This window comes from Haliotis rufescens, unplaced genomic scaffold, assembly GCF_023055435.1.
Source record: "Haliotis rufescens isolate VD_foot unplaced genomic scaffold, xgHalRufe1.0.p SCAF_13, whole genome shotgun sequence".
Classification (NCBI taxonomy): domain Eukaryota; kingdom Metazoa; phylum Mollusca; class Gastropoda; order Lepetellida; family Haliotidae; genus Haliotis; species Haliotis rufescens.
The window spans coordinates 7,383,616-7,410,036 of NW_025963813.1; the positions used below are offsets into that span (position 1 = coordinate 7,383,616).

General features: G+C 42.8%; 1 protein-coding gene across 1 annotated transcript; it reads right to left on the reverse strand.

Moving 5' to 3' along the window:
- Nucleotides 1–1,746: 1,746 nt before the first annotated feature.
- Nucleotides 1,747–20,552, reverse strand: LOC124149267 (A disintegrin and metalloproteinase with thrombospondin motifs 9-like). The gene is made up of 5 exons (XM_046520729.2): nt 19,966–20,552; nt 18,413–18,699; nt 16,961–17,131; nt 7,002–7,146; nt 1,747–2,244 (listed from the first exon to the last, which is right to left on the reverse strand). Exons 1-5 carry the CDS (start codon nt 20,288–20,290, stop codon nt 2,210–2,212), a joined length of 963 nt encoding a protein of 320 aa, XP_046376685.1. The 5' UTR covers nt 20,291–20,552; the 3' UTR covers nt 1,747–2,209.
- Nucleotides 20,553–26,421: the final 5,869 nt, after the last annotated feature.

Sequence of the window (26,421 nt, forward strand, 5' to 3'; positions counted from 1 at the left end):
ATTAAATCCAGATTTTAACAGAGATGTAAATGAATTTGATAAATCAGTTCAGGAATTTTTGGATTCCCATTCATATCAACATTGTAATTATATGCCTTTTACTGACCAGGTCTTATCAGGTGAAATTACTGAAAATGAAATAAAACAAGCTTTAAATGTGTTAAAAGTGGGTAAAGCAGCCGGTGAGGATGGTATACCCCCTGAATATCTGAAAAGTATAACAAATTCCATAAACCCTTATCTTAGGCAGCTTTTTAATAAAATTCTAGATACTGGTGTTTTTCCAGATTCCTGGAATATAGGAATGATTATTTCTCTACATAAATCTGGAAACATATCTGATCCAAACTATCGAGGTATTTCTCTCTTAAATGTGACTGGCAAATTGTTTTCTGTTGTGATTGAAAAACGTATTAGAACATGGTTAGATGTGAATGACCTGTTATCAGAATCCCAAGCTGGATTTAGACCCAACTATTCTCCATCAGACAATATATTTATTCTTCAATCTTTGTGTACAAAATATCTTATTAAACCCAAGGGCCGTTTTTATTGTGCCTTTATCGATTTCAAAAAGGCTTTTGACTATGTGGATAGAAAGAAAATGATGTTTTTATTAATTACTAAAGGATTAACAGGCAAATTGTCAAACGTTCTACATAGCATGTACTCATCAGTTAAGGCATGTATCAAGGCAGATAAAGGAATCACTGAATGTTTCAGAACTTCAGCTGGTGTAAGACAGGGCTGTGTAGTCAGCCCTGTCCTATTTATATTTTTCATAAATGAACTTGTAACTGAAATGTATCATGAATGTGATTACCGAGTCTTTGTGTCACAAGATATAATTGATATAATGCTGTTACTAATTGCTGATGATATTGCTTTATGATCATTTTCAGTTAGTGGCCTCCAGAAACAGTTAAATGTTCTCCAGCTATATTGTGAGAAATGGGGCCTTGAAGTAAATTTGAAAAAGACAAATGTTATTGCTTTCAGAAAAGGTGGTATTTTAAATAAATTTGAAAAATGGACTTATTGTAATAAGACAGTCAATATTGTTTCATATTATAAATATTTAGGATTGACTGTATCTTCTCGATTAGCATGGTCAACAGCATGCAAGCATCTAAAGCCTTAATTCCTGTCTATAGAGTTTTTAAAGAAAACAAATTTATATCTTTCCGAGTTGTTTCGGACATTTTTTACAGAAAAATAGCACCAATTCTTCTGTATGGTTCAGAAATATGGGGATGTCATTATAATGATTCCATAGAAAAAATTCATGCCATTTACTTTAAACGTTTTTTAGGTGTCGGTAATTATGCTTCTAACAAAGCTATTCTAGGAGAAACTGGTCGTACCAGTCTTTTTGTTTCATCCCAGCTACGGGCAGTTAAATATTGGATAAAGCTACTTCTATGAATTAAAATAGATTTCCTCTTCATTGTTATCAACTGCTAAAAGCCTTGGATGAAAAGGGTAAATATTGTTTATGGGTGTCTGATATCAGGAATATTCTTTGTATGTCTGGTTTTTCTCTTGCATGGATATCTCAAGATGTTGGAAATGATAAATTATTTATCTTCATGCTTAAGGAAAGATTATTTTTTCACAAGATTGGCACTGTCAAATATCATCCTCAAGGTTTTTATGCCATTATACGAATATAAAATCATTACTTGTTCCTGAAAAATATGTATCTGTACTTCAGGATAGAACTTTGAGAGGATCTTTGTGTAAATTACGTATATCATTACATAATTTTAATGTTAATAATCTCAGAAAGAAAAATGTACAAGATAAAGAAAGTAGTTTATGCCGTTATTGTAATGAAGGCTATGTTGAGGATGAGTTTCATGTACAGTAACGTCTCATTTGTAAATATTATCAGTTTCTTAGAAATAGATACCTCCCTATGATTTCAACTATGTACAAAGATGAACAACTGATGAAAAATTTGTTGAACTCCCGCAATGCTAATACAATATCATCTCGGTCAATATTCCTGAAGAAGAATTTTGAAACTAGACGTTAATATTATATGTAAACTTATTATTACCTACACGTGACCAACCACTTCTGTACTATAGGTCATATGGCCTAAAATATTGAATAAACTACTGCTGTCTGTATTCACACGGGAAAGTTAGCAACACTTCTAGGAGTTCAAGGTCATCACAGTCAGAACGTTGTCATGGTTACGCATTCAGGTCATCCAGATTGCACTTTCAGGACTCGCATCTGAAACATTTCCGGAAACAACGTTTAATAGGTGACATGAAACGAACAAGATTAACAGTTGGGAAACGCCATAAAATCTAGTGAATAGATTCACATCTCGCCATTGAGGACTCGCAAATTGAGTCTTAGCTTGTTGGCAACATAGGCCTAATCAACACTTACACCCAGGAGGTACGGAGTTACATGTCACACATTGTGACCATCCGATTCTCATTTGTTTCGGCTCTCTCCTCAGGATAAGTGTCCCTTCACTCACTGTGTCAAGATCTGATGCTACCTCCATATAAGGCCGCATCACGTGAACCATGAGTGACCAGCCTAATCTAAATGACGGAAGCGTGAGTTCTAGGATCAATCAGATGGCCGCTTTCTAAAACGATTTGGCTTGAGCTTTTTTACCACCTGATTCTGAAATTTCGATTTTAACAACAAAAACTTCACGTCAGAGACCAAAGGTTCGGCCATCTTACCTGTGCGCGAACCTTTCAGCGCTACGGCTTGTACTGCGCAGCCGATCCCGAAGCTAGCGGAAACGCGTTCACTGCATTTATATAGTCATCGTTGTCGCCTTATTTTCCATGCATAGATGTACGTCAAAATATATAGACGAATACAAACACGATTAATAGTTGGTCTCTGCTCACACAGACTATAAATATTCCTTCGATGCAGAGACCATGCACCGATATCGGCATGTGGTCTCTGTTCGATGGACCGACTCCGTGGTCTAGTGGTAGAGCGCCCGCCCGGAGAGCGGACGGTCCGGGGCTCGATCCCCGACCGCGTCATACCAAAAGACGTGTTACCCTGTCTGGCGTTCGGCATTAAGGGGCTAAAACAAGGACTGGTCGGCTCGGAGTCAGTATACTGTGTCTGAGTGGGGTATTCATATTAAACTGCGGCATGGTATCTCAGTGAGCTAGCACTATAAATCGGCATCAGTCCGGACTAGTACAAGCAGCCACACAAACACACACACGTACATGCACGTCGCTATATAAGTGCAATAATCTTGGACGCGACGTTAAACCCCATTTCACCTCTGTTCGATGATACTCCATTTTGGATGTATAGCTGCCATCATGACGGCGCTCAGAAACGACAGCGTGTGTTACTATTCACAACAAGATAATGGCGCGGCATTATCAGTTGCATTCTGAACAGGCTGATTAATTTTATTTTCACAGATATTGTACCGGAGTGAAAGATTGCCGTTAACAATTCTAGATGTGTCATGCTTGAAACATTGTCTTTGTGTTATTTGGCCAATCATCAACTGCTAGACTGAAAAAACAACATTATACAATTTGAACGGTTTAATCGCAGGGCGGTGACCAGCTTAGTTTTCTCTAATTCTCTACAGGGACGTCATGCAAATGTTTCTCGAAACAGTCAGGCAGGTGTCTTGCTTAATCCGGATTAAGATGGGGTCGTCTCCAAAGAAATGAGTAAATAATTCAGGATTCACCAATTAAGACGTGCGAATGAGTGAGTATGGTTTTACACCGCTTTTAGCAATATCTCAGCAATATCATGACGGCGGACACCAGAAATGGGCTTCACAAATTGTACCCATGTCGGGAATCGAACCCGGGTCTTTCGCGTTACGAGCTAACGCTTTAACCACGAGACTACCCAACCGCCCCAGACGTGTGTATTACATGGCCTACATGAGCGTCTACATGCATGTACATCACAGTTCAGTTTCAAAACACACCAAAAAAACAACTAAACTAAAACACCAAATACTTAAAATCTCAAACCAACTCAGCAAACTAGATAAACAAATAGAATTCAGCTTGATCCCTGTCGACGTCGGAGTGTTTGGAAACGAACACGTTCACAAAGAAGCCAAAACAGCCCTTAAGCTTTAACAAATAATCCTTAAATTACCAATATCCAAAAAAAAAACGAAATAAAGAGCATCGCAAAGGGAACTTATCTAAAAGTGGCAAAATATTTACCAAAACTCAAATGTAAACTAAAACATATGCTTCAGAAAAACAAAAACCCATCAAAAATCCAAAAATATTGACAGGAAAATAACCAAACTACAAACAGGTCACACAAAATTAAACTCCCATCTAAATAAATAAATAAATAAATAAATACACACTGAAACCAACTGGGAACTCGAACTTACTACACTGCACCCGAGAACATATGATCTATATGGTCTCTGACTGCACGCACTGCAAACAACACGGAACAACACTCCAAACCAAACTAGACTGCAACACTCAACTAACAGTAGCAACACTTCTAAATCCGCTAAACGATGCACACACATCTTCAAAGCATTAGGCTTCTACATAATTAACACTGGCCTTCTTGGCCGCATATAATGACCTACAAAATTAAAATCACCATAAATCTAAAAACCTAAATACACAAACCCAATACCACACAACCACACCCTCCCTTAGGTCCCAAACCTCTGGCAAAACTTCCAACTTTCTCAATTAAATTAATCACCCCTCACTGTTTCGGACATACCCGTCTTGGCAAACCCAATAAATGGCATGGCGGGCCCCTGTGCGAAATACGCATAATGTCGGAAAGCGCACGTAAAATCTCCAATTACTTACTTCAGTTTCATTATTTCATCACAGTATCCATATACAAATAAAAACAAACCCAATGTTAATGTTTCACAGTCCCTAACCATAGTATTTTCCCTTTCGCCCACCCCTTACGGTAGCCCTAAATCAAACAAATCTAGATTTTCCATGGGTTCTGAATCTTCCATCTCATCTCGTTAGCCTTAATTCAAACTGGCAAGACGTATACATTTTGCTAGTCCGTCATGACAGACTTACTGAGTAAATTTAAATGTCAGTACACATGTATTTCTGTATGCTCGCAGAGTTCAGGTTTTTCGATGTGCGTTCTTACTGTAAGGTGGATTATATGCCTACAATAAACTTGAGGGGTTATTCACAAAGGACGAACCATTTCAAGGGTAATTGAAAAGACATGACAAATACACATACAAATCGTATTTCCATCATGACAACTCTGCCTTTTGAAACGCAGAAGGTATTGCGATCGCGAGCTGATAGGTAATGAGTATTTAATCAAGTTCTATATTTGTCAGCTTTCTGCAAAGCGTCAATGTTTGTGACATTTCAGATATCTCTGGTTTGGTTTATTGTTTTACGCCGCACTCACCAATATTCCAGCTATTTGACGGCGGTCTGGAAAAAAATCGAGTCTGGACCAGACAATCCAGTGATTGACATCATGAACATCGATCCAAGCAATTGGGATACGATGACATGCATCACCCAAGTCAGCGAGCCTGACCACCCGATCCCGTTAGTCGCCTTTTGCGACAAGCATTGGTTGCTGAAGACCTATTCTACCCCGGATCTTCACGGGTCTTGTCATTCCTAAATCGGACGTATCGGCGTCAAGTCCAACTCTGCAAGATGGCCGGCAAAATAAGTCTTTGGACAATGCACACAATACAAAGAGTGGCTGATAATACTGACAATTATTTGTCAATGTGTGATCTATATGTAATTCATTATTTGTTCCTGTTCAACGTATCTTTTAAAGTTTCAGTTTTAAGACTGAAGGAAGGATGGGGTAGTATTATGAATAAAATCTGAAATAATATGAATAGCCAAAAACATTCACAAGTATCCTTGGCCATGTTTAAACATGGAGAGGGGCGGTGGGGTAGCCTAGTTGTTTAAGCGTTGGCTCGTCACGCCGAAAACCCGGGTTCGATTCCCGACATGGGTACAATGTGTGCAGCTCATTTCTGGTACCCCCCGTCGCGATATTGCTGGAATATTGCTAAAAGCGGCGTAAAACCATACTCACTCACTTAAACATGGAGAGATATAAACGCCGGGGAGAGAGGGGGTTTGTGGTGGTGTATGTTCGTGTTAGGCATAAAACTAGTTAAAGAGGCCAAAAATCGCGGACTTTTTGTGGCCTTTTTGCGAAATTAAGTAAAAGTAAAAGACTTTCTGTTGTAGTGTTTGTGAATCTTGCTAATTTACTACAGTACAAGAAAGCTAACACATGCGTGCATGCAAACGAAACGAGAAAGCATTCTGTATTTAACAAATTTATCTGCAACAAGACCGCCTCCCTGGTCTACTGGTAAAGCGTCCGCACGGAGAGAGGAAGGTCCGGGGTTTCGATTCCCGGCCGCGTCATTGTATCGTTTTCTCGCCGCCCCTATCAGACGCTTTCTTGCTTTTTCGTAGCATTGTATCGTTTTCTCGCCCCGTTCTGACGCTTTCTTGCTTTTGCGTAGCATTGTATGTCTTTCTCGCCTCCCCTGTCGCTTTCTTGCTTTTTCGTAGCATTGTTTCGTTTTCTCGCCCCGTTCTCTCGCTTTCTTGCTTTTTCGTAGCATTGAATCGTTTTCTCGCCCCGTTCTCTCGCTTTCTTGCATTTTCGTAGCATTGTATGGCTTTCTCGTCTCCCCTATCTGTCGCTTTCTTGCTCTTGCTTTTTTGTTTCTTGTTATCGCTTTCTCGTCTCCTGCTTTCGCTTCTCGCCTCGTGCTTTCGTTTTCCCCCTATGTTATCGCTTTCTCGCGGCCGTAACTGAAGGCGATTGTCGGAAGTCTATGTCAAAATATGGGAGTTACGATCACCAGGTACCCGGCCCTGGGTTCGGAGGCAGGTGAATAAACCTACCTCCATGAGCTCACCACCCCACCCCCTCCCCACATCGTAGAACCAAAGCATATAACCCTTTACCCGAATATAATTCTCGTGGGCGACGTTACTTACTGTTTGCTATATTGATGTGAAGTGTCATCTGGTAGAGAGGGGCACAGCTGCCTGGGTAACCGCCACAGAGGAGGTTGATGACAGCGCCACCTTGAGACTTGGTCATCACTACTTTGGCCTTGTATCCTGACTTCTTCCAGGTCAGCTGAAATATGACATGCGTTTATACTAAATATTATATGTATATAACTACAGTAAAGTACGTTCCCTCTATTCGTTACGCTGAGTTCCCTCTTTTCGCTACGCTGAGTTGTGTCACTCTATTCGCTATGCTGTGATGTGTCCCTCTATTCGCTATGCTGAGTTGTGTCCCTCTATTCGCTACGCTGAGTTGTGTCCCTCTATTCGCTATGCTGAGTTGTGTCACTTTATTCGCTATGCTGTGTTGTGTCCCTCTATTCGCTACGCTGAGTTGTGTCCCTCTATTCGCTATGCTGAGTTGCGTCCCTCAATTCGCTATGCTGAGTTGCGTCACTCTATTCGCTATGCTGTGTTGTGTCCCAATATTCGCTATGCTGAGTTGTGTCCCTCTATTCGCTATGCTGAGTTGTGTCCCTCTATTCGCTATGCTGAGTTGTGTCCCAATATTCGCTACGCTGAGTTGTGTCGCTCTATTCGCTATGCTGTGTTGTGTCCCTCTATTCGCTACGCTCAGTTGTGTCCCTCTATTAGCTATGCTGAGTTGTGTCACTCTATTCGCTATGCTGAGTTGTGTCGCTCTATTCGCTATGCTGAGTTGCGTCCCTCAATTCGCTATGCTGTGTTGCGTCCCTCTATTCGCTATGCTGAGTTGTGTCACTCTATTCGCTACGCTGAGTTGTGTCACTCTATTCGATATGCTGAGTTGTGTCCCTCTATTCGCTATGCTGAGTTGTGTCACTCTATTCGCTACGCTGAGTTGTGTCCCTCTATTCGCTATGCTGAGTTGCGTCCCTCTATTCGCTATGCTGAGTTGTGTCACTCTATTCGCTATGCTGAGTTGCGTCCCTCTATTCGCTATGCTGAGTTGTGTCCCTCTATTCGCTACGCTGAGTTGTGTCACTCTATTCGCTATGCTGAGTTGTGTCCCTCTATTCGCTATGCTGAGTTGTGTCCCAATATTCGCTACGCTGAGTTGTGTCACTCTATTCGCTATGCTGAGTTGTGTCCCTCTATTCGCTATGCTGAGTTGTGTCCCAATATTCGCTATGCTGAGTTGTGTCCCTCTATTCGCTATGCTGAGTTGCGTCCCTCTATTCGCTATGCTGAGTTGTGTCCCTCTATTCGCTACGCTGAATTGTGTCACTCTATTCGCTATGCTGTGATGTGTCCCTCTATTCGCTATGCTGAGTTGTGTCCCAATATTCGCTATGCTGAGTTGTGTCCCTCTATTCGCTATGCTGAGTTGCGTCCCTCTATTCGCTATGCTGAGTTGTGTCCCTCTATTCGCTACGCTGAGTTGTGTCACTCTATTCGCTATGCTGAGTTGTGTCCCTCTATTCGCTATGCTGAGTTGTGTCCCTCTATTCGCTACGCTGAGTTGTGTCCCTCTATTCGCTATGCTGAGTTGCGTCCCTCTATTCGCTATGCTGAGTTGTGTCCCTCTATTCGCTATGCTGAGTTGTGTCCAAATATTCGCTACGCTGAGTTGTGTCACTCTATTCTCTATGCTGAGTTGTGTCCCAATATTCGCTATGCTGAGTTGTGTCCCTCTATTCGCTATGCTGAGTTGCGTCCCTCTATTCGCTATGCTGAGTTGCGTCCCTCTATTCGCTACGCTGAGTTGTGTCACTCTATTCGCTATGCTGAGTTGCGTCACTCTATTCGCTACGCTGAGTTGTGTCACTCTATTCGCTACGCTGAGTTGTGTCCCTCTATTCGCTATGCTGAGTTGCGTCCCTCTATTCGATATGCTGAGTTGTGTCGCTCTATTCGCTATGCTGAGTTGCGTCCCTCTATTCGCTATGCTGAGTTGTGTCCCTCTATTCGCTATGCTGAGTTGTGTCGCTCTATTCGCTATGCTGAGTTGCGTCCCTCTATTCGCTATGCTGAGTTGTGTCACTCTATTCGCTATGCTGAGTTGTGTCCCTCTATTCGATATGCTGAGTTGCGTCCATCTTTTCGCTGTGCTGAGTTGCGTCCCTTAACGCAACTCAACACAGCGAATTGCGGCACTAAAGATGGCTGGCCAACCGTGAACAACGTGAAGGTGACAATAAAGTAATTATTCGATTGTCATCAAATGTTTACAATATAGGCGGCGAGTATTTTAAGTAGAATATTTTATTTTGTTGAAGGTATTCTGTGTACATGAACGTTCGAAAGACGTTAATCACCGGCGCATGTACATCATACATTTTATCGAAGCACCAAGTCAAAGATTCTCGTGTCTTGCGAAAGTACAGCATGAACTTTCCGTGCAGTATATTTGTGTTGTATTTATTTTCATTTATTTATTGATTTATTTTAGCTTTCAGGCTATATTCTATATCTTATTACGCAGTTTTTGTTACTTTGATGCTGTATGTAACCCACTCATAACTGGACATTCGTTACAAATGTCGTTTCCCAATTGAGTGGATCGATGCTCATGATGTCAATCACTAGATTGTCTGGCCGAGGCTCGATTATTGAAAGACGGCCGTCACAGTTGGAATATTGCTGAGTGCGGCGTTAAGCAACAAATAAACAAACAAACCTTATCCTTAACATTTTGCTGTTTCTGCAATCATGCAATGTTAACTGAGCACTCACTCACAGGAGTGAGTGTGTTGTCATCTATGTGTCATCTCACTGCTTGAACCTTTGAAACCAGATCGTATCTTGCTTCGTTGGTTGATAAGACATAAAGTCACTGCGTTTTTTCACGGTAAATTGAAGGAATATGGTGCATGAACTCTCAGAAGTACTGATGATGGTCAGTCATGATTTTAGCATGAACGTTGGCAAGAAAAGATGTAAAGTTAATTGAGTTAAGTGAATACAAATGACGAGTTCCTACTTGTGTAGATGCTGGTGTTTGGTGAACAGGAACGGCCCCGGTGGCAACATGATTAATTCATCAGGGGTTGTTCCTTACTGACTTTGTAAATATGCTTTTCTCAGGAGCATAATTTTATTCTTTGCTTTTCATTTCTCGCTACAGCGAGTTCCGCACAGGGCCGATTGTCTTTCATTTATGACACAAGGTTCATCAATTGCAACTGAGCACTGACAATAACAGCATCTTAGGCCAGGCGTGTTTTTTTTATAAAACTAAGACCATGAATCCGCCCTAAAATGAAAAGAAGGGGTTTCTCTATTTCCGCCGACCTGAAATAAGTCAAAAGATATAAGGAAAAAAACCCTCATTTAATGCCGCTATCAATATAAATAAATCGTTTTAAATACTATAATTAAAACCCGTTGATAATTTATCTTAAAAGCTGATGAACATATAAAAATAATAAAAATAAATGCCATTGGAATTTCCGTGTTTGTTCAGACGAACGCTTGCTTTTGTATGTGTTTGTGACGAGTGCCACCGGTCGGGCAGGATACGCTTATACCTTGGTTGGTTGGTTGATTGTTTTACGCCGCACTCAGCAATATTCCAGCTATATGACGGCGGTCAGCAAATAATCGAGTCTGGACCAGACAATCCAGTGACTGATATCACGAGCATCGATCCATGCCATTAGGATCAATGACATGCTTCAACCAAGTCAGCGAGGCTGACCACCCGATCCCGTTAGTCGCCTCCTACGAGAAGTATAGTCGCCTTTTACGGTAAGCATTGGTTGCTGAAGACCTATTGTACCCCGGATCTTCACGGGTCGCTTACACCTTGTATAACCACTAACTGATAGTAACCACATGCTTATGACATAATCGGAATCGTACAACGGTCTCTGCTTTAAGCAAATATTATGGAAAATCGTTTTGTCGCATTTATTTACAAAGAACTTTAGCCAAGCAGGAAACAAAGGGCTTTTTTGTTGTGGTGCCACTTGAACAATTCAGCAATCCATGCTGAATTGTAAAGGGCGTCTATGTTTGTCGTACGTGGCGACTAACGGGATCGGGTGGTCAGTCTCGCTGACTTGTTGATGCATGTCATCGAATCCAAATTGCGTATATCGATACTCATATCAATCACTGGATTTTCTGGTCCAGTCTCAATTATTTAAAGACCGCCGTCACAGCTAGAATATTGTTGAGTGCAGCGTTAGACAACAAACAGACAAAACCATATGAACAAACTACGTTCCAGTGTCGATTCCTCTTTGTGCACCAACTTGCACTCGCGGCATTTCTGCGCAAGCTGAATGCAGGGTACGGAAAGGCGCGAGTGGTGACGAATAAAGCTGAATGCATGGTACGGAAAGACGCGAGTGGTGACGAGTAAAGCTGAATGCAGGGTACGGAAAGGCGCGAGTGGTGACGAATAAAGCTGAATGTAGGTAACGGGTTGCGTTTGTGGTGACGAAAGTTGAGGTAAAGAGAAGTGTGGATGAAAGTCGCGTTCAAGCTCATTTCAATCACTGAGCGACGTGTATGCACGTGTGTGAGTGCTTGTACTTAACTATCGGCCAATAGAAAGTATACCCTTGAAAGTTTGATTAAAAAACTACAAAAGTTATCAAAACATTACTTGGCTGAAAACAGTCCCCGAAATACAACCCTATGGTTTGAAAATAAATAAACGCCTTTTTCAGATTTCCGAGGGGTGTTCGTGTAGCCTGAAGACACGGGTTCGATTCCCGACATGGCTACAATGTGTGAAACCCATTTCTGGTGTAACCCGCTATGATTTTGCTGGAATATTGTTTAAAGTGGCGTAAAAAGTACACACTCACTCACTCACTGAGATATCCGTGGACATGCAGGTGCAGAAATGGTGAAAAATGCAATGGGTCTTTGCCAAAACATCACAGGTATTGAAAAGGCACAACAGATATATGCTACGTTCTACCGCACAACAGTGGCCGCAGGAAGGATAGAAATGGGTGCAAACCACAGCCAGACTGTAAGGAACTTCAGTTGTACACCTGCAACCATCGTCAGACTATTTGAACTTCACAGACGGACGGCGCCACACAAGGCAGGGCAGGATCAAGCAGATCACGTGTGACGACGCGAGCGATTGGCATTCGAGAAGTGCATCCATGTGGTTGCGGTGCGGTGAAGGTTTGGGGAGGTATTTGTGGCAACCAACGGTCGGGACTTGTCATCATCCGCGGCGACCTCAGCGGCCGGGATGACGTTCTTCAACCCGTGGGGTTAATATACTGAACCAAATTAAAAACTTCACAATCCTAAAAGTTTAACATTTTGACCAGTTATCATCGTGGGCCCTTATTGTGTATTTAAACAGTAATGGCTACGTATTGTCTTCAGATAACACCCGTTTTTGTGCAGGTGAATCGATCAAAATCAAGGGCAAAGCACTATAGTGGCAAAAGTGTTTTTTCACGTGCAACTGGTCACGTGGCCATAATACCGCACGTGTTTTCAGCCATACTTGTTTTGTCATTAACAAAAAAAAAAGAAAAACACAAGAAAACAAAAGTCTTTACGGCCATTTGTCATGCCACGCCTTTCAAACGTGCAACGTGAATGTGCCATCGGCATGTTGCAGACGGGAACGTCCGTAGCTGAAGCCGCAAGAACGATTGGTTGTAGTCGACGGACTGTTGTGATTTACAGACGCGTCTACAGCAAACGGGTACCACCGCTGATCGCCCTCGGCCAGGTCGACCACGTGTGACGTCACATGCAGAGGATCGTCAGATTGTCTTACGTCACCTCCGTAACCGATTTTTGACGGCTACATCAACCAGAAATGAACTGTTTAGGGGTAGACTGAGTGCGCAAACTGTTGGAAACCGTCTGAGAACTGCTCACCTTCAAGCACGACGGCCATACTGCGGGCCGATTCTGACTCAATTACACAGACGTCAACGTCAATTGTGGACACAGCGCCCCTTCGTTGGACTCAGAGGAATTGGAATCAAGTCATCTTCAGTCATGAATCCAGATTTAAGCTTCGATTTGCTGATGGTAGGGCGAGGGTGTGGAGGCGCCGTCATGAACGCTACGCCCAGTGTTGTGTACAGGAAGTTGACAGATTTCGAGGCAGAAGTGTCATGGTGTGGGATGCTTTCTGTGGCAATGCACGTTCCAGGCTTTTTGTCACCCATGGCAACCTCAACGCTGCTGCTTACCGCGACAAGGTACTGGCACCAGAACTTCTGCCTTTTATGGCAGCACATGGACCCGCGATGATCTTCCAACACGACAATGCCAGATCCCGCACAGCAATTTTGTCAAGGAATTTCCTTCAGAATGCGGGAGTCAACGTCATGGACTGGCCGTCAAGGTCTCCCGACCTCAATCTCATCGAACACGTCTGGGATGCTATTGGCAGAAGTCTGCGCACTCTCCCGAACCAACCACAGAATTTGCAAGATCTTGGCACCATTTTGCAGCAACAATGGTGTCGTCTTCCCAATCATGTGTTAACAAGCATCACAAGGTCCATGCGGAGGCGTTGTGTGGCAATTGTCAACGCACATGGTGGCCATACACGCTACTAAACTTGTGTGCCATTGGATTCTCGTGCTTTGGACTTATGATTTAAACTGTTGATGTTATTACCGAATACCGTAGATGCTTGGAACAAATAATGGTTACCACCGTTAATTAAAATCCTTCTTTGGACATAAATGATTAAAAATTACCTTCTCTGATACATGTGTCCATTGTATATCATATATGGGATTACTTTTAAAAATGTGAAGTTTTAAATTTGACTCAGTATATTTTGTGTTTCATTTTTAGCCACCATCAACAATGGGTGTATACTTTCTGTTGCGCCGTAGTTTAGTCAGTAATGGCGGTTTTATAGTGCCAGCATGGATACCCGATTCACACACAATATACTGTTCAAACTTTGTTTTATCCCCTAAACGCCGAGCGCCAGCAATGCATGAAATAGCGGAATTTATTTCATGTGTCATGGCACAACTTCTAGTTGTCTAGACCGCAGATTGTTTTTGTTCCGATGTTTACTCCGACGTACTAACATAACCTCAAGATACTTACAACAAAAATTCACGTGCTCAAAAAATTTGTAACATAATTAGTCTCGGGCCAAGGGATATTAGGTTTGAAATTAATGGAAATACAACCGACTGTACTTCAAGTGTTTCTATTCGGGTTTGATTCATGCAATATGAAATTAAATGAAACGTGAAGTAATGGTAGTGGGAATGTTTGTCCGTCACACAACATATTATGTCTTGAGTTCCAGACGTTTGAACTGTGTTGGACATACGTCGGTTTTTTCGATAGTATATGATTGTAGACCTCCTCCAAGGTCTGCCCGGGAGAGCGGTAGGTCGGGGGTTCTTCACGAGTCGCCGAGACACGTTCTGAACCGAACAGATGAATGTATTTGGATCAATGTTCCTTGACTTGCAAATGCATTGCATGGATTGTTTTTGTTATTAATTCATGAGTTGGTTACATCCCATTAGTAAGACATCTCATTAGTGAGACACCCATTGTAAGACAGTGGAGTAGGTGGGATTAGTTAAACAAACACAGCCAGTCTACCCACTTAACAATGGTCACAGCCCATGATTAGTTGATTAATTAATAAGAGTAGGCCAGTAATTCTGTTTGAATATTCTCAGGAAATAAATGAGTTAGGAGCTTGTAAGAGCTTACTCAAAAAGTTGAGATGCATGTTTTGTTAAAACTTACTTATTACACATATAAATTCCCCCTAGTCTGTGAACATTTCATGCACAATCATGGCAGGTTTGCAGCAGGTTGAGTTCATTACCAGTCAAAGAGGTACTCTCCAGGTCCTCTTTCAGGGATATCTCCACTACAAGAACAAAGTAAGCCAAACTGGTACTCATTGGCGATGTACCGTTAAGACCTGCATTGGCAAATGTACAACAGTTTGAAATTTTGTTAGAAATTTCACTGTACACAACCACCCACCAGAAGACACCAGCAGAATCCAGTTCCTTGGCAGCTGAAGGAAGAGAGCAAGAGAAGAACCATCCACTCCTATGTCAGCCCTCTACAACGACGAGATCTTGAGACATGATCCGGAGGCTGCAGCTATATTTTCCTCCTTCAGCTCAGTCGGCAGCGCCATGTACAGACACCGCAGTCACACCATCCCGAAACTACCTAAAACCAGAGCTGAAGTCGACATTGCAGAACCCTGGAGAGAGACCCATGATGGTGAGCGGTTTCTGCTTTTTGCCGACGGTGAAGAAGACAAGATGCTGGTATTTGCAACTGATGATCAGCTTAGAGTCCTCCAGTCAGCTTCCATTGTCTACAATGTCTACATGAAGCTAGATTCCCTCTTTCGCTGTGGAACCATCACCAGACATTCGGCCCAAGGACTAACAACAACCTAGAGGGTTTCCACAGTTGCCTCAATGCATCACTGAATCATCGTCATCCTAATCTCTACAGGTTCATCGAGATCATCAAGAAGATTGAGAAATCTGAGAAGACCAAGCTATCTCAGATTGACAATCGCCTTTCCAGACTGAAGGATCAGCTATGCCAGGGTGTCAAGACACAACTCCAGTTCTTGGATGCTGTTCGCAAACTTCTGAAGATGGATTAAGGTTGTGTCAGTGTGACAACCTCGATGTGAACTGTGATGTGAACTGTGATATTAACTTTAACTGAACTCTAAGTGGCGAATATGTTAAAACAATGGATTTAAGGGATGGATGAATTAAAATGTTGAATGAAATAAAGTAAAAGAGGGTATCAAGCATCTTGAGTCAATCCTTTTGTCTATAATAAGACAAGTCATTTTCATGATAGGGGTTAAATACCTGATTAACATGTGCAACCAGGTATGACATTGTTGTTTTAAGGTGTCTCACAACTGGGTTGTCTTACTAATGGGAGGAGACCCATGAGACCCAAGGCCTGCAGATTGTTTTTCTACTGTTTACTCCGAAGTACTGACATAAATTCAACATACTTACCACAATAATTAGTCTAGGGCCAAGGGATATTAGTTCAGTCGTTACAGAGACGGTACCCTGTTGATGCGGCAGTTTGGTATCGATTCCGTCGATGCACATGTTACTGTAGGGTTACTAACTGTCTTTTACACGCAAGGTGCAAGTTACTCTACACTGCACTGAAATTGTTCGTGTATACCGGCATTTAACGCACAATGTTTCTGTCGTAATAGTTTTTCGTCAAATGGTCCACAGTGATAATGTTACAAACAAGCTTAGGTGTAATCCTCCCAATGAGGGGGCACGTGTGGCCAGTCGTCTGAGGCGCCGCGATTCGCTGTGCAGAGTTGCGTCCCTTGGGCACGCCAGAAATCTATGATTGTGGGTTCGAATCCCGGCTCGCTTTGATTATGTTTCTATATTTGCCATCACCATACCCTTACTCGTGGGTTTCACTGAAGTGGCAAACATCTGAGACCTGCATCACTTCGGGCTTTCCTCCCACATTAAGCTGACACGCCGCGATATAACTGGAATACTGTTAAAAGCGACGTTGAACCCAACTCACTCACTCTTCCCAATGACCACATGAAATACAATATCCCTCGCTAACGTACCGAGCATCCTTTGTCCAACTTAACGAGTGTGTACAAACACTGCGGGGGTACCGAGCGCATGCAGAGATCACATTAGTTATACAGCCAAGTCCCGTTAATCCGACATCGATGGTTGCGTGTGATTATGTCGGATTAACGAGTATGTCGGATAAACGAAATTAAGTAGTATCAACGTTCGTGATCGAAAATCGGACAACTACACGTCATCATATTTCCAATGTATTTCACGAGGCTTGTTTGAGCCTGAATATGGTCATGAAAGGAAATAAAATAGCACACATCTCATTGGTTGGGTTTGTATTTCTCTAAGTAGTGTTAATGTTTTATCCGGGTTGTCTTTTCGACTTTGAGATAGTATTTCTACGCTTACCGCGGGATCGACAATAAGACCTGTGCCGTCGGTGTTGATTGTGAAACTTCCTTTAGGGCCGCACGTGTAAGTGTTGTCCAGCTCCGTGTAACAATCTCCAACCCATGCGTAGTCTCGTGGTTTCCCGGACACTGTCATGAAGGTCCTGGTAGCCCTGTCCACATGCATAGTCTGCAGATAAGAATAAGAGTGAGTGTGAGTGAGTGAGTTGGGTTTAACGCCGCTTTTAACAGTATTCCAGTTATATCACGGCGTGTCAGCTAAATGTGGGAGGGAAGCCTGAAGTGATGCAGGTCTCCGACGTTTACCACTTAGGTGAAACCAAAGAGCACGGGTATGGTGCTGACAAACCTAGAAACATAATCGGGGTGAACCGGGATTCGAACCCACAACCATAGGTTTCTGGCGTGCCCCAAGGGACGCAAGTCTGCACAGCGAATCGCGGCGCCTTAGACGACTGGGCCACCCGTGCCCCTTGTATAAGAACAATATGAGAATAATAGCACAGACGTCCTCCCTCCTTATAATGCCGTGTTGCTTTTTTTCTCATCACGGGTTTCTGCAGACCAAACGTCCCTGGTCATAATGTCCTCCTGGTTTTAATGCCAATGTCATTGTTTTCAGAACATTCCAATTCCCTTGTCGTTAGCCAGGATAAGCTGTATAAGTCATAGGCTTATCACGAAGGAATGAGGTTTGATTTACCTTCGTGGTCACGGCCGGCCACACAGTCGGAACATCAAATCGTATTTCCCGAGGGATATACCTGTGACTTATTACAGCTTATACACCTAAGCTTATACACCGAAATGCCTACGTGGGGACAAACATGGTTTACAGGTGATCTCCTCTGTCGCGAAATCTCTTCGGGAAGAAAATCATGGGATATTGGGTAGCACAACGCCGCACCAAGCAATACTACTGTCATACGAGAGCAGCCTTTAAACAATTGAGTCTGGGCCAGAGTGAGTGAGTGAGTTGGGGTTAACGCCGCTTTTAACAGTATTCCAGTTATATCAGTTATATCTGAGTCTGGGCCAGACAATCCGGGTAGCCACAAGACGCCACTCTGTCAACCAAGCCCGATCACCTTATCCCGTAAAGTAGTTGGTTGGTTTGTTGTTTTACGCCGCACTCAGCAATATTCCAGCTATACGACGGCGGTCTGTAAATAATCGAGTCTGGACCAGACAATCCAGTGATTGATGTCATGAGCATCGATCCACGCAATTGGGATCGATGACCTGCATCAACTAAGTCAGCGAGCCTGACCACCCGATTCCGTTAGTCGCCTTTTACGACAAGCATAGTCGCCTTTTACGGCAAGCATGGGTTGCGGAAGACCTATTCTACCCTGGAATCTTCAGGGGTCTCCCGTAAAGTGAGAAAGGAGGTGTGCAAACTCCACGCAAAGGTAATATAAGCATCACACAACACCACGATGTGACTTACACTTGGGTCGATCTTTATTTTGCTGTAGGTATAGACGCCCTGTTTTCCAGGGCAACCCGTCAGGGTGAAGACATGAGTGACGCATTTTTGGTAGGTTTCGTTAGGATATTCCCCTGTGTTTAGCGTGGGCAGACTAATATACTCTTGCGGGTTGCTGGTCCCCATACCGTAACAGTACACCTTGACAATATTGTAGTGGACATGACTTGCTGCAGGATACAACCAGTAATCAGAATCCGTTGCATTTGAGTTGGCCAGTTGAAGTTCTTTGCAAGTAGAGTATCCACCTAAACAGAGTGTTAAAAGAATAAATTTCGGGAGAGTGAACGGCATTCCAATGGTATCAAGGTCCGTCAGCTTAATGTCAGTGAGTGAATAAATGAGTTTTCTTCAATGCCGTTTCAAACAGTATACATTTAAGACTTGTGAGTGAGTATGGTTCTACGCCGCTTTTAGCAATACTCAAGCAATATCACGGCGGGGGACACCAGAAATGGGCTTCACACATTGTCGGGAATCAAACCCGGGTCTTAACCACTAGGCTACCCGACCGCCCCCATTTATCACCCAGCGCGATGGCCACAGACAATCTTGCATCTCTATATTCAAAGGTTCGGAACAATTTGAGACCGCCTCCGTGGTCTAGTGGTAGAGCATCCGCCCAGAGAGCGGAGGGTCCGGGGTTCGATCCCTGACCGCGTCATACCAAAAGACGTTAAAAGGCGGTACTTGTTGTTACCCTGTCTGGCGCTCGGCATTAAGGGGCTAAAACAAGGACTGGTCGGCTCGGAGTCAGTATACTGTGTCTGAGTAGGGTATTCATGTTAAACTGCGGCAAGGTATCTCAGTGAGCTAGCACTATAAATCGGCATCAGTCCGGACTACTAGTACAAGCAGCCACACACACACACACACACACACACACACGTGCTATATAAGTGCAATAACTTGGACGCGACGTTAAACCCCATTTCACCTCACCTCGGAACAATTTGTAAAAATGAAAGGAAATGTCATCTCAAATTTACTGAGAAAACAAAATGTGAATGCAGTACTTCCTCATATATATCATCCATGTGACATTTGAGGACAGGACATGTGCATTTGGCGAGGAAGTTTGGAATTCTAACGGGTCTAAGAATGACTGACAAAAGTATGTCCGATGGACTCTCGGTCCAATGAAGACACACCAAAATAGACTTCTTATCAGAACCTTTCAAAACAAATAATACCGTCATTATAAAAGCAAATTCTGCCTCTATATCCTCACTATAAGTGACAGAAATGCGGAAAACAAATTCTGGCTTAACGGATATCGATATTGGGCACAGTGCAAAAAGAACAGAGACAATGTTAAAATCCCCTTGACAGTTGTAATATACATGACCCTTTACAGTTGCTCATTTGAATGGTGGTTCAGTTCACCTTCACATTCAGACAGATGAAATCTAGAAATATTGTTTCAGGAATGAACAAATAATTATGGACTGTTCAAATATTTTTTCTCTGGACTATCCGATTTGTTCGAAACCGCGAAATATAAGATTCGTTACCTGGCTTTCTGTAAAGATCAAAGTAGTTCTGAGCGGTATCTGAGTAGGACGTATCTGGAACAACGGTCTGGTATCTGGAGGCGAGGAAACACGCCTGGTCAGTGGGATTATGATAGAATGACCAGCACTGCTCTCTCCCCCAGCACCGAGAAGCACAGTCCACTGTATTGCCCGGACTGGTCAGGAGGAAGCCGCCATTACTCGTAGGATGAAGTATTTTCCCTTTTTTCTCAAAACTGCCTCCGCATCCACTTCCAAAAACTTCTTTAACCAAAAAAATGAGTGTCGTAATAACATTCAATGAAATTTCCATCCCTCCTATCATGGTGATCCTCGAGAGTCTTCTGATTTTGGATGTTCAAAGTATCCCTTGGATTAAGGACGTATTACCAATGTCAGATAATATCCCTCTTCCTGATACAGTGGTAGTCGCCACATCTATTCCTGAAGGTACAACATCGCCGTGTAGTCAAACCAAGGTTTGACAATTGACGTAGAATTCACGGCAATCAATATTTAAGAACTTATGCACACAGTAGATGTACACGGTAGATGTCGCACGGAGACAAGTGACGACATGGCTTGATTGTTTCTATAGGAACATTGTAACTTCTAAGTGCAACATACAATCTCGGTATCAATACACGTGCTGTTTCGGGTATTATTCAAACGCAGTGTGTATTTGAATTTGCTGAAAGGAACACCAGTGTTAAACAATGAAGTTGTTCGCGCGTATGATCTATTATCAGAGCATCCAGAGACACAAAGACCTGGCAATTTGTAATTCCCCCTTGCGTCCCCAATCTGCGTGAATCTTTACCATGCGTCTAACGACTTAATAATTTAAATTCATTTTTATTTCATAGTGGCATTTGGACGCACTAGTATCATTGACGACATGTCTCTGGTTGCAGCGTTAAAGGACATACACCAACTCAAGCATTTCCTTTGAGACAATAATTATTTAATTATTTTCTCTGACAGGGTGAGCCTATACTGAAACAACGTTTTTTAACAACGGCACTTTATTCTTTTCTCGATTATCCAATCATGACAAGTAAATAATTACTTTTCTATATAAACCCCCGGGCAAGATAAAGTATACATTTGGAAAAAGGGTTTGACCTAAACGTTACAAATGTATTCAAAAGATAACTAGGCTGAAAAGAGTCCCCCGAACACTGCAAACATAGGATCCAAAACACAACTATGATTCCCGTATCAAATACGTCACCATCGAATAACTATTGTGATGAACCGAACAATAGGGTCATACTTTACCTATTGATGTCGGATGATTCTGACGTGTGAGAACACCCAGTGGGTATAACAAGTGATTTGTATTGACAAAGGTTTATAAATTAGAAAGCAGCGTTCGTTATTGACCATAAGGAAACTGGTGGGGTGCTCTTTCGGGAATATTTGACCGAAATACATAACGAATGAGATTGACGATTTCTGTAACATATTGGCAGCCTAAATAAGCCCAAAGCTTAAATGACATACTGGACCCACTAGTACACGCTGGGTACGCTGGATACACGCACATGCACACGCACACGCACACGCACACGCACACGCACACGCACACAGAGCCCGGAATGCAAATTGGACTTTTTCCAGGAAGAATGTTTCAGGAAATATGGACTCCTCAACACGACAGCCTTCTGCATTTCCAAAATTGACAGAAGGGCTCAGAAACATTTACTAAGTTTATCAATACAAACAACTGCGCAGCAATTACAATGGCTGTACAATAGGGTGCTAGCACAATATTCTGAGAAATGTTTACAGAATGCAAATCATGTTTGCAGTCAGAATTGATCACGTTCAAGTCGAGATAATGCATCAGAAATAATGTTGCCTTTGCCTTGATATGCTTGATGTCAAAATCCAATTCCTGCAAAGACAGTCTCCAGTGCATGAGCCGTTGGTGTTTGTTCTTTATTTTAAGAAGGAAAGTCAGTGGATTGTGATAAGTGTACACTTGAATAGGAAACAAAGTAGTTCCCAAGAGTGAGTGAGTGAGTTGGGTTGAACCCCGCTTTTAACAGTATTCCAGTTATATCACGGCGTGTCAGTTTAATGAGGGAGGAAAGCCCGAAGTGACGCAGGTCTCAGACGTTTACTACTTCGGTGAAACTCACGAGCACGGGTATGGTGCGGATAAATATAGAAACATAATCAAAGCGAACCGGGATTCGAACCCACAATCATAGGTTTCTGGCGTGCCCAAGGGACGCAACTCTGCACACAATAGAGTGTGCACAGCGAATCGCGGCGCCTTAGACGACTGGGACAGGACTATCTAAGAATGATGCATCTTCCTGCAACAGGACAGCCCCGGCATCAATGTCACTAGCATCTCCTGCCAATTTGAAAGATGTTTCAAAGTTTCGTGCTTGGAGAAAGGAAAATTTATGAGAATGGCTTTTATATTCTCAAAAGTAGCCTGACAATTTCTGTTTCAAACGAATGCCACCTTTTTGCCCAGCAAATTAGTGAGAGGGGCAACCACATGTTAGAAAGTTTGGCAAAATTTACGGTAGTAACCAGGTATACCCCAACATCTCATAAGTTCTTTTTTGTTTGGTGGAACTTGGAATTTTGAACTAGCTTCTACCTTTGCTTGTACGCGCTGTACCTGACCATGGCATATGACATGACCAAAAAATTGAACATGTGCCTGTGCAAATTCACTTCTCACTAAATTATAGTCAACTTGGCTTCAGTGAGTCTATCGAAGAAGGCACAGATCCTCTTCCGGTGCTCGTCCCACTCCATGGAATGAATGCTGACATCTTCAACGTAAACTTTGACACCCCCAAGATTGGCTGTAATGTCTTTGTCCAGCATGTATTAAAGTTCCTTCTTCAGAGATTCGCGTTCAATTGGATTCATACGGTGGGGATGTTGTTTCACAGACACAGCGTGACCTACATCTTCATCATGACGCACTAAATCAGAATTGTTTAGCTTAGGGCTAGCATAATCAGCAATGCCATCGGACTTGAACAAATCACGATTCTCATGAGTATCACACTCTGGTACAATATCCACCGGGATTGGCAAAAACACAAAGACTTAATCGCCAAGACTGAAATTTCTCTCTTGAGACTGACACAGGTTTATAAATAAATTAGCAGCGTGAACCCTTTCCATGTTATGATCCAGGATCAAAGTTTCCAGAGGCAAGGCTGGACCAAGGTTGGAACCCAGGACCAATCCTATTGGCATAAATGTATTATTCTCTTCATAACAAGCAATATATTAACTCGTGTTAATATAATATAATATAATATAATATATTATAATACAATATAGATATTATATTTTCTCTCTCTGCCATGTTGAATCTCACTAACAGTTTTCCTACACGTAGCAGGCATGGTGAGGGGCAAGTACTTCCAGTGACCTGCTTCACCCCATGTTTATATCTGTCACTCTGACCCTGGGTCAATAAGTCTGACCAATCAACACAGTATTAAAGTATCTTTTGAAAGATCCGGGGAAAACGTGGAACTGGTAACGAGAGAAAGACTGTTATTCCTATAGAAATTGTTGCTATTCATGGGTCAGAGATACTGATGCAGATGCGGTCTTGACCAAGCGGGAGGATGATGACAAGACTTTACATAATCCTTCACACAATACTGCAGGAAGCTTCGATGACGAACACCTTGCAGCGATAACAAATAGACTTGACTCAAAATGGTTCAATTACCAGGAATGAAGTTAAACTTGCTGTGTACAAATCTCTGATTGGGAGGGCAACAGGACTCGTGTTAGAAAAAGATGTATGTAAGGAATTAATATAAAGAATTCAATCACACATGTTGGACACAGGGTGGAAGCCAAGCGTCTGGAATCGAGGCAAGATGAAACCAGATTAGGAAAATGATATTAACCCACCCGACCCCTTGAGGTACAGACCACTCACCATCTTGTCCATCCCCTCCAAGATATACGCATGTGTCATAAACCAGAGGCGATGCCGATATCTTGAGGCGAGGTGAAATGGGGTTTAATGTCGCGTCCAAGATTATTGCACTTACATAGCGACGTGCATGCTCGTGTGTGTTTGTGTGGCTGCTTGTACTAGTCCGGACTGATGCCAATTTATAGTGCTAGCACACTGAGATACCATGCCGCAGTTTAACATGAATACCCCACTCAGACACAGTATACTGATTCCGAGCCGAACAGTCCTTGTATTAGCCCCTTCATGCCGAGCGCCAGTCAGGGTAGCAACAAGTACCATCATTCAACGTCTTTTGGTATGACGTGGCTGGGGATCGAAACCCGGACCTTCCGCTCTCTGGGCGGACGCTCTACCATTAGACCACGGAGGCGGTCCCGATATCTTGAAGCCCAATATATCCTTGTAAACGAACAGAACTGATTCAGAATACGATCTTGTTTAGACTATGTGTAAAGTATTCATAGTATTGTTAATAACACCAAAAAACATGAAACAAAACACGTTTACATGTTTCATAAACATTTAAACGGCCTTTGATTCTGTAAACAGGGTATTATTATGTTTCACACGCTTGGAATATGGCAGCTTGGAGAATCTTCTACAAGCCATCAGATCAATGAATGACAATCTATTGTGCTCGGTGCAAGTTAACAAGCATGAAACGGGTATTTTCCACGCACAGTCGAGTGTAAAGCAAGGATGCGCCTGATCGCCTTCATTGTGTGCAATATGTATCAACGATCGTGCTGCGGAGTTGATAAACATCCTCTATGCATGGAGGCGAAAGTGGAGATTGAACATCAAAAAGACAATCAATGTACATAACGGGATTTACAGCTGTGGTCACGTGACAATCGAGTTTGCTGACAGCTACCATTACCTCGGACTTTGATTGCATGCTCATCGTGATATGCGCTGCACGGTCAAGGAACTGGTCACGTGCACTTGGATTGTATGCTAGTATTGTATGACCTGTGTTATGTTGTCCAGGCATGCGTGATGCATGTAAATATAAAGAAGTATATTCAATAAAAAACAGCGTATGCCGTATATTTCTTGGTTGAATAGTGCCATCGTACCTCGACCACGTGGATTGTTGCTTACAATATCAATCACTGGTTTGCCTGTTGATGTCTCGATTATAGACCAGCAGCCGTCATACAGGTGGAATATTTCCTAGTGCGGCGTTAAACAACAAACAAGCTTTAATATTCAAAGCTCGTTCAGATTTAAGGGGGGCACGTGTGGCCCAGTCGTCTAAGGTGCCGCGATTCGCTGTGCAGAGTTACGTCCCTTGGACACGCCAGAAACCTATGATTGTGGGTTCGAATCCCTGTTCGCCCCGATTATGTGTCTAGGTTTGTCAGTACCATACCCGTGCTCGTGGGTTTCACCGAAGTGTTAAAGAGAGATGACTTGGAAGATGAAGTCACAAATTGAACTTCACACCTGCTTATCCAGGCTTGGTGTGGCATATGCACGTAATGCATTATAGACGGGTTTCACAGTTGTGGTCGGTTTATATCTCCTCGAAATACTCGTATCTCGATATCCTAAACAGATTAACTCTATTTTGCATTCTTGTCTGGAGAGTGTTAGTTTTAGAAGAAGACATGACCCTTTAGTCTGCAGCGTTTTGGCGACTGTTTCAGCCTAGTAACGTTTTGATAACGAATGTAATGTTTCGGTTAAATACAATGTTCAAGTGGTTTACCAATGTCACTCAGATTCGATTGTAAAAAGATGCATTTAATCACGAAGGAAGCAACTTCATTGATCATGCGACGTTTGCAACATGCTGAACGTTTATGTCCCATGGGCATGTTGCAGGTGGGCAGGTGGGCACACGTGAGAGTATTGTTGCCAAAACGCTGAAAGTTTCTCAATCTGTCAGCAGCAGATTGTGGATACCAACAAACAAATATGATGATGGACTCCAAGGGCAACAACTCCAGCGGTGGCTAACTGTAACAGGCAACAGGTGTTAGAGAGTTCATTGCCCAGGCGGTGCGAAATATTCTGCACAGATAATGCAAGTGCCCATCGTGCCAGGATTGTGACCTCATTCCTCCACGTCATGCCATGGCTAGCACTCAGTCCTGACCTTTTCCCGATGAACACGTCTTGGACGCCACTGGCAGCCACGAACGTCAACGTCAAAATCCAGCCACCACTCTCAGTGACTTCGGTGTTGCTCAAACAGATGAGTGGAATATAATGATGGACGCCGCGCTGGACGCCCAAGGGCAACAACTCCAGCGGTGGCAAACTGTAACAGGCAACAGGTGTAAGAGAGTTTATGCCCAGGCGGTGCGAAATATTCTGCACAGATGTCAAATGCGTGCATGACATCCACATGTCATCCCACTACCCACAGCACGTCGTTTGAATCAGGGACGCCAGGGGTGTAGAAAACGTCAGCACTGGGATAATCGACGAAGGGCTAATGTCAATGACATGTTTCCTTAGAATCG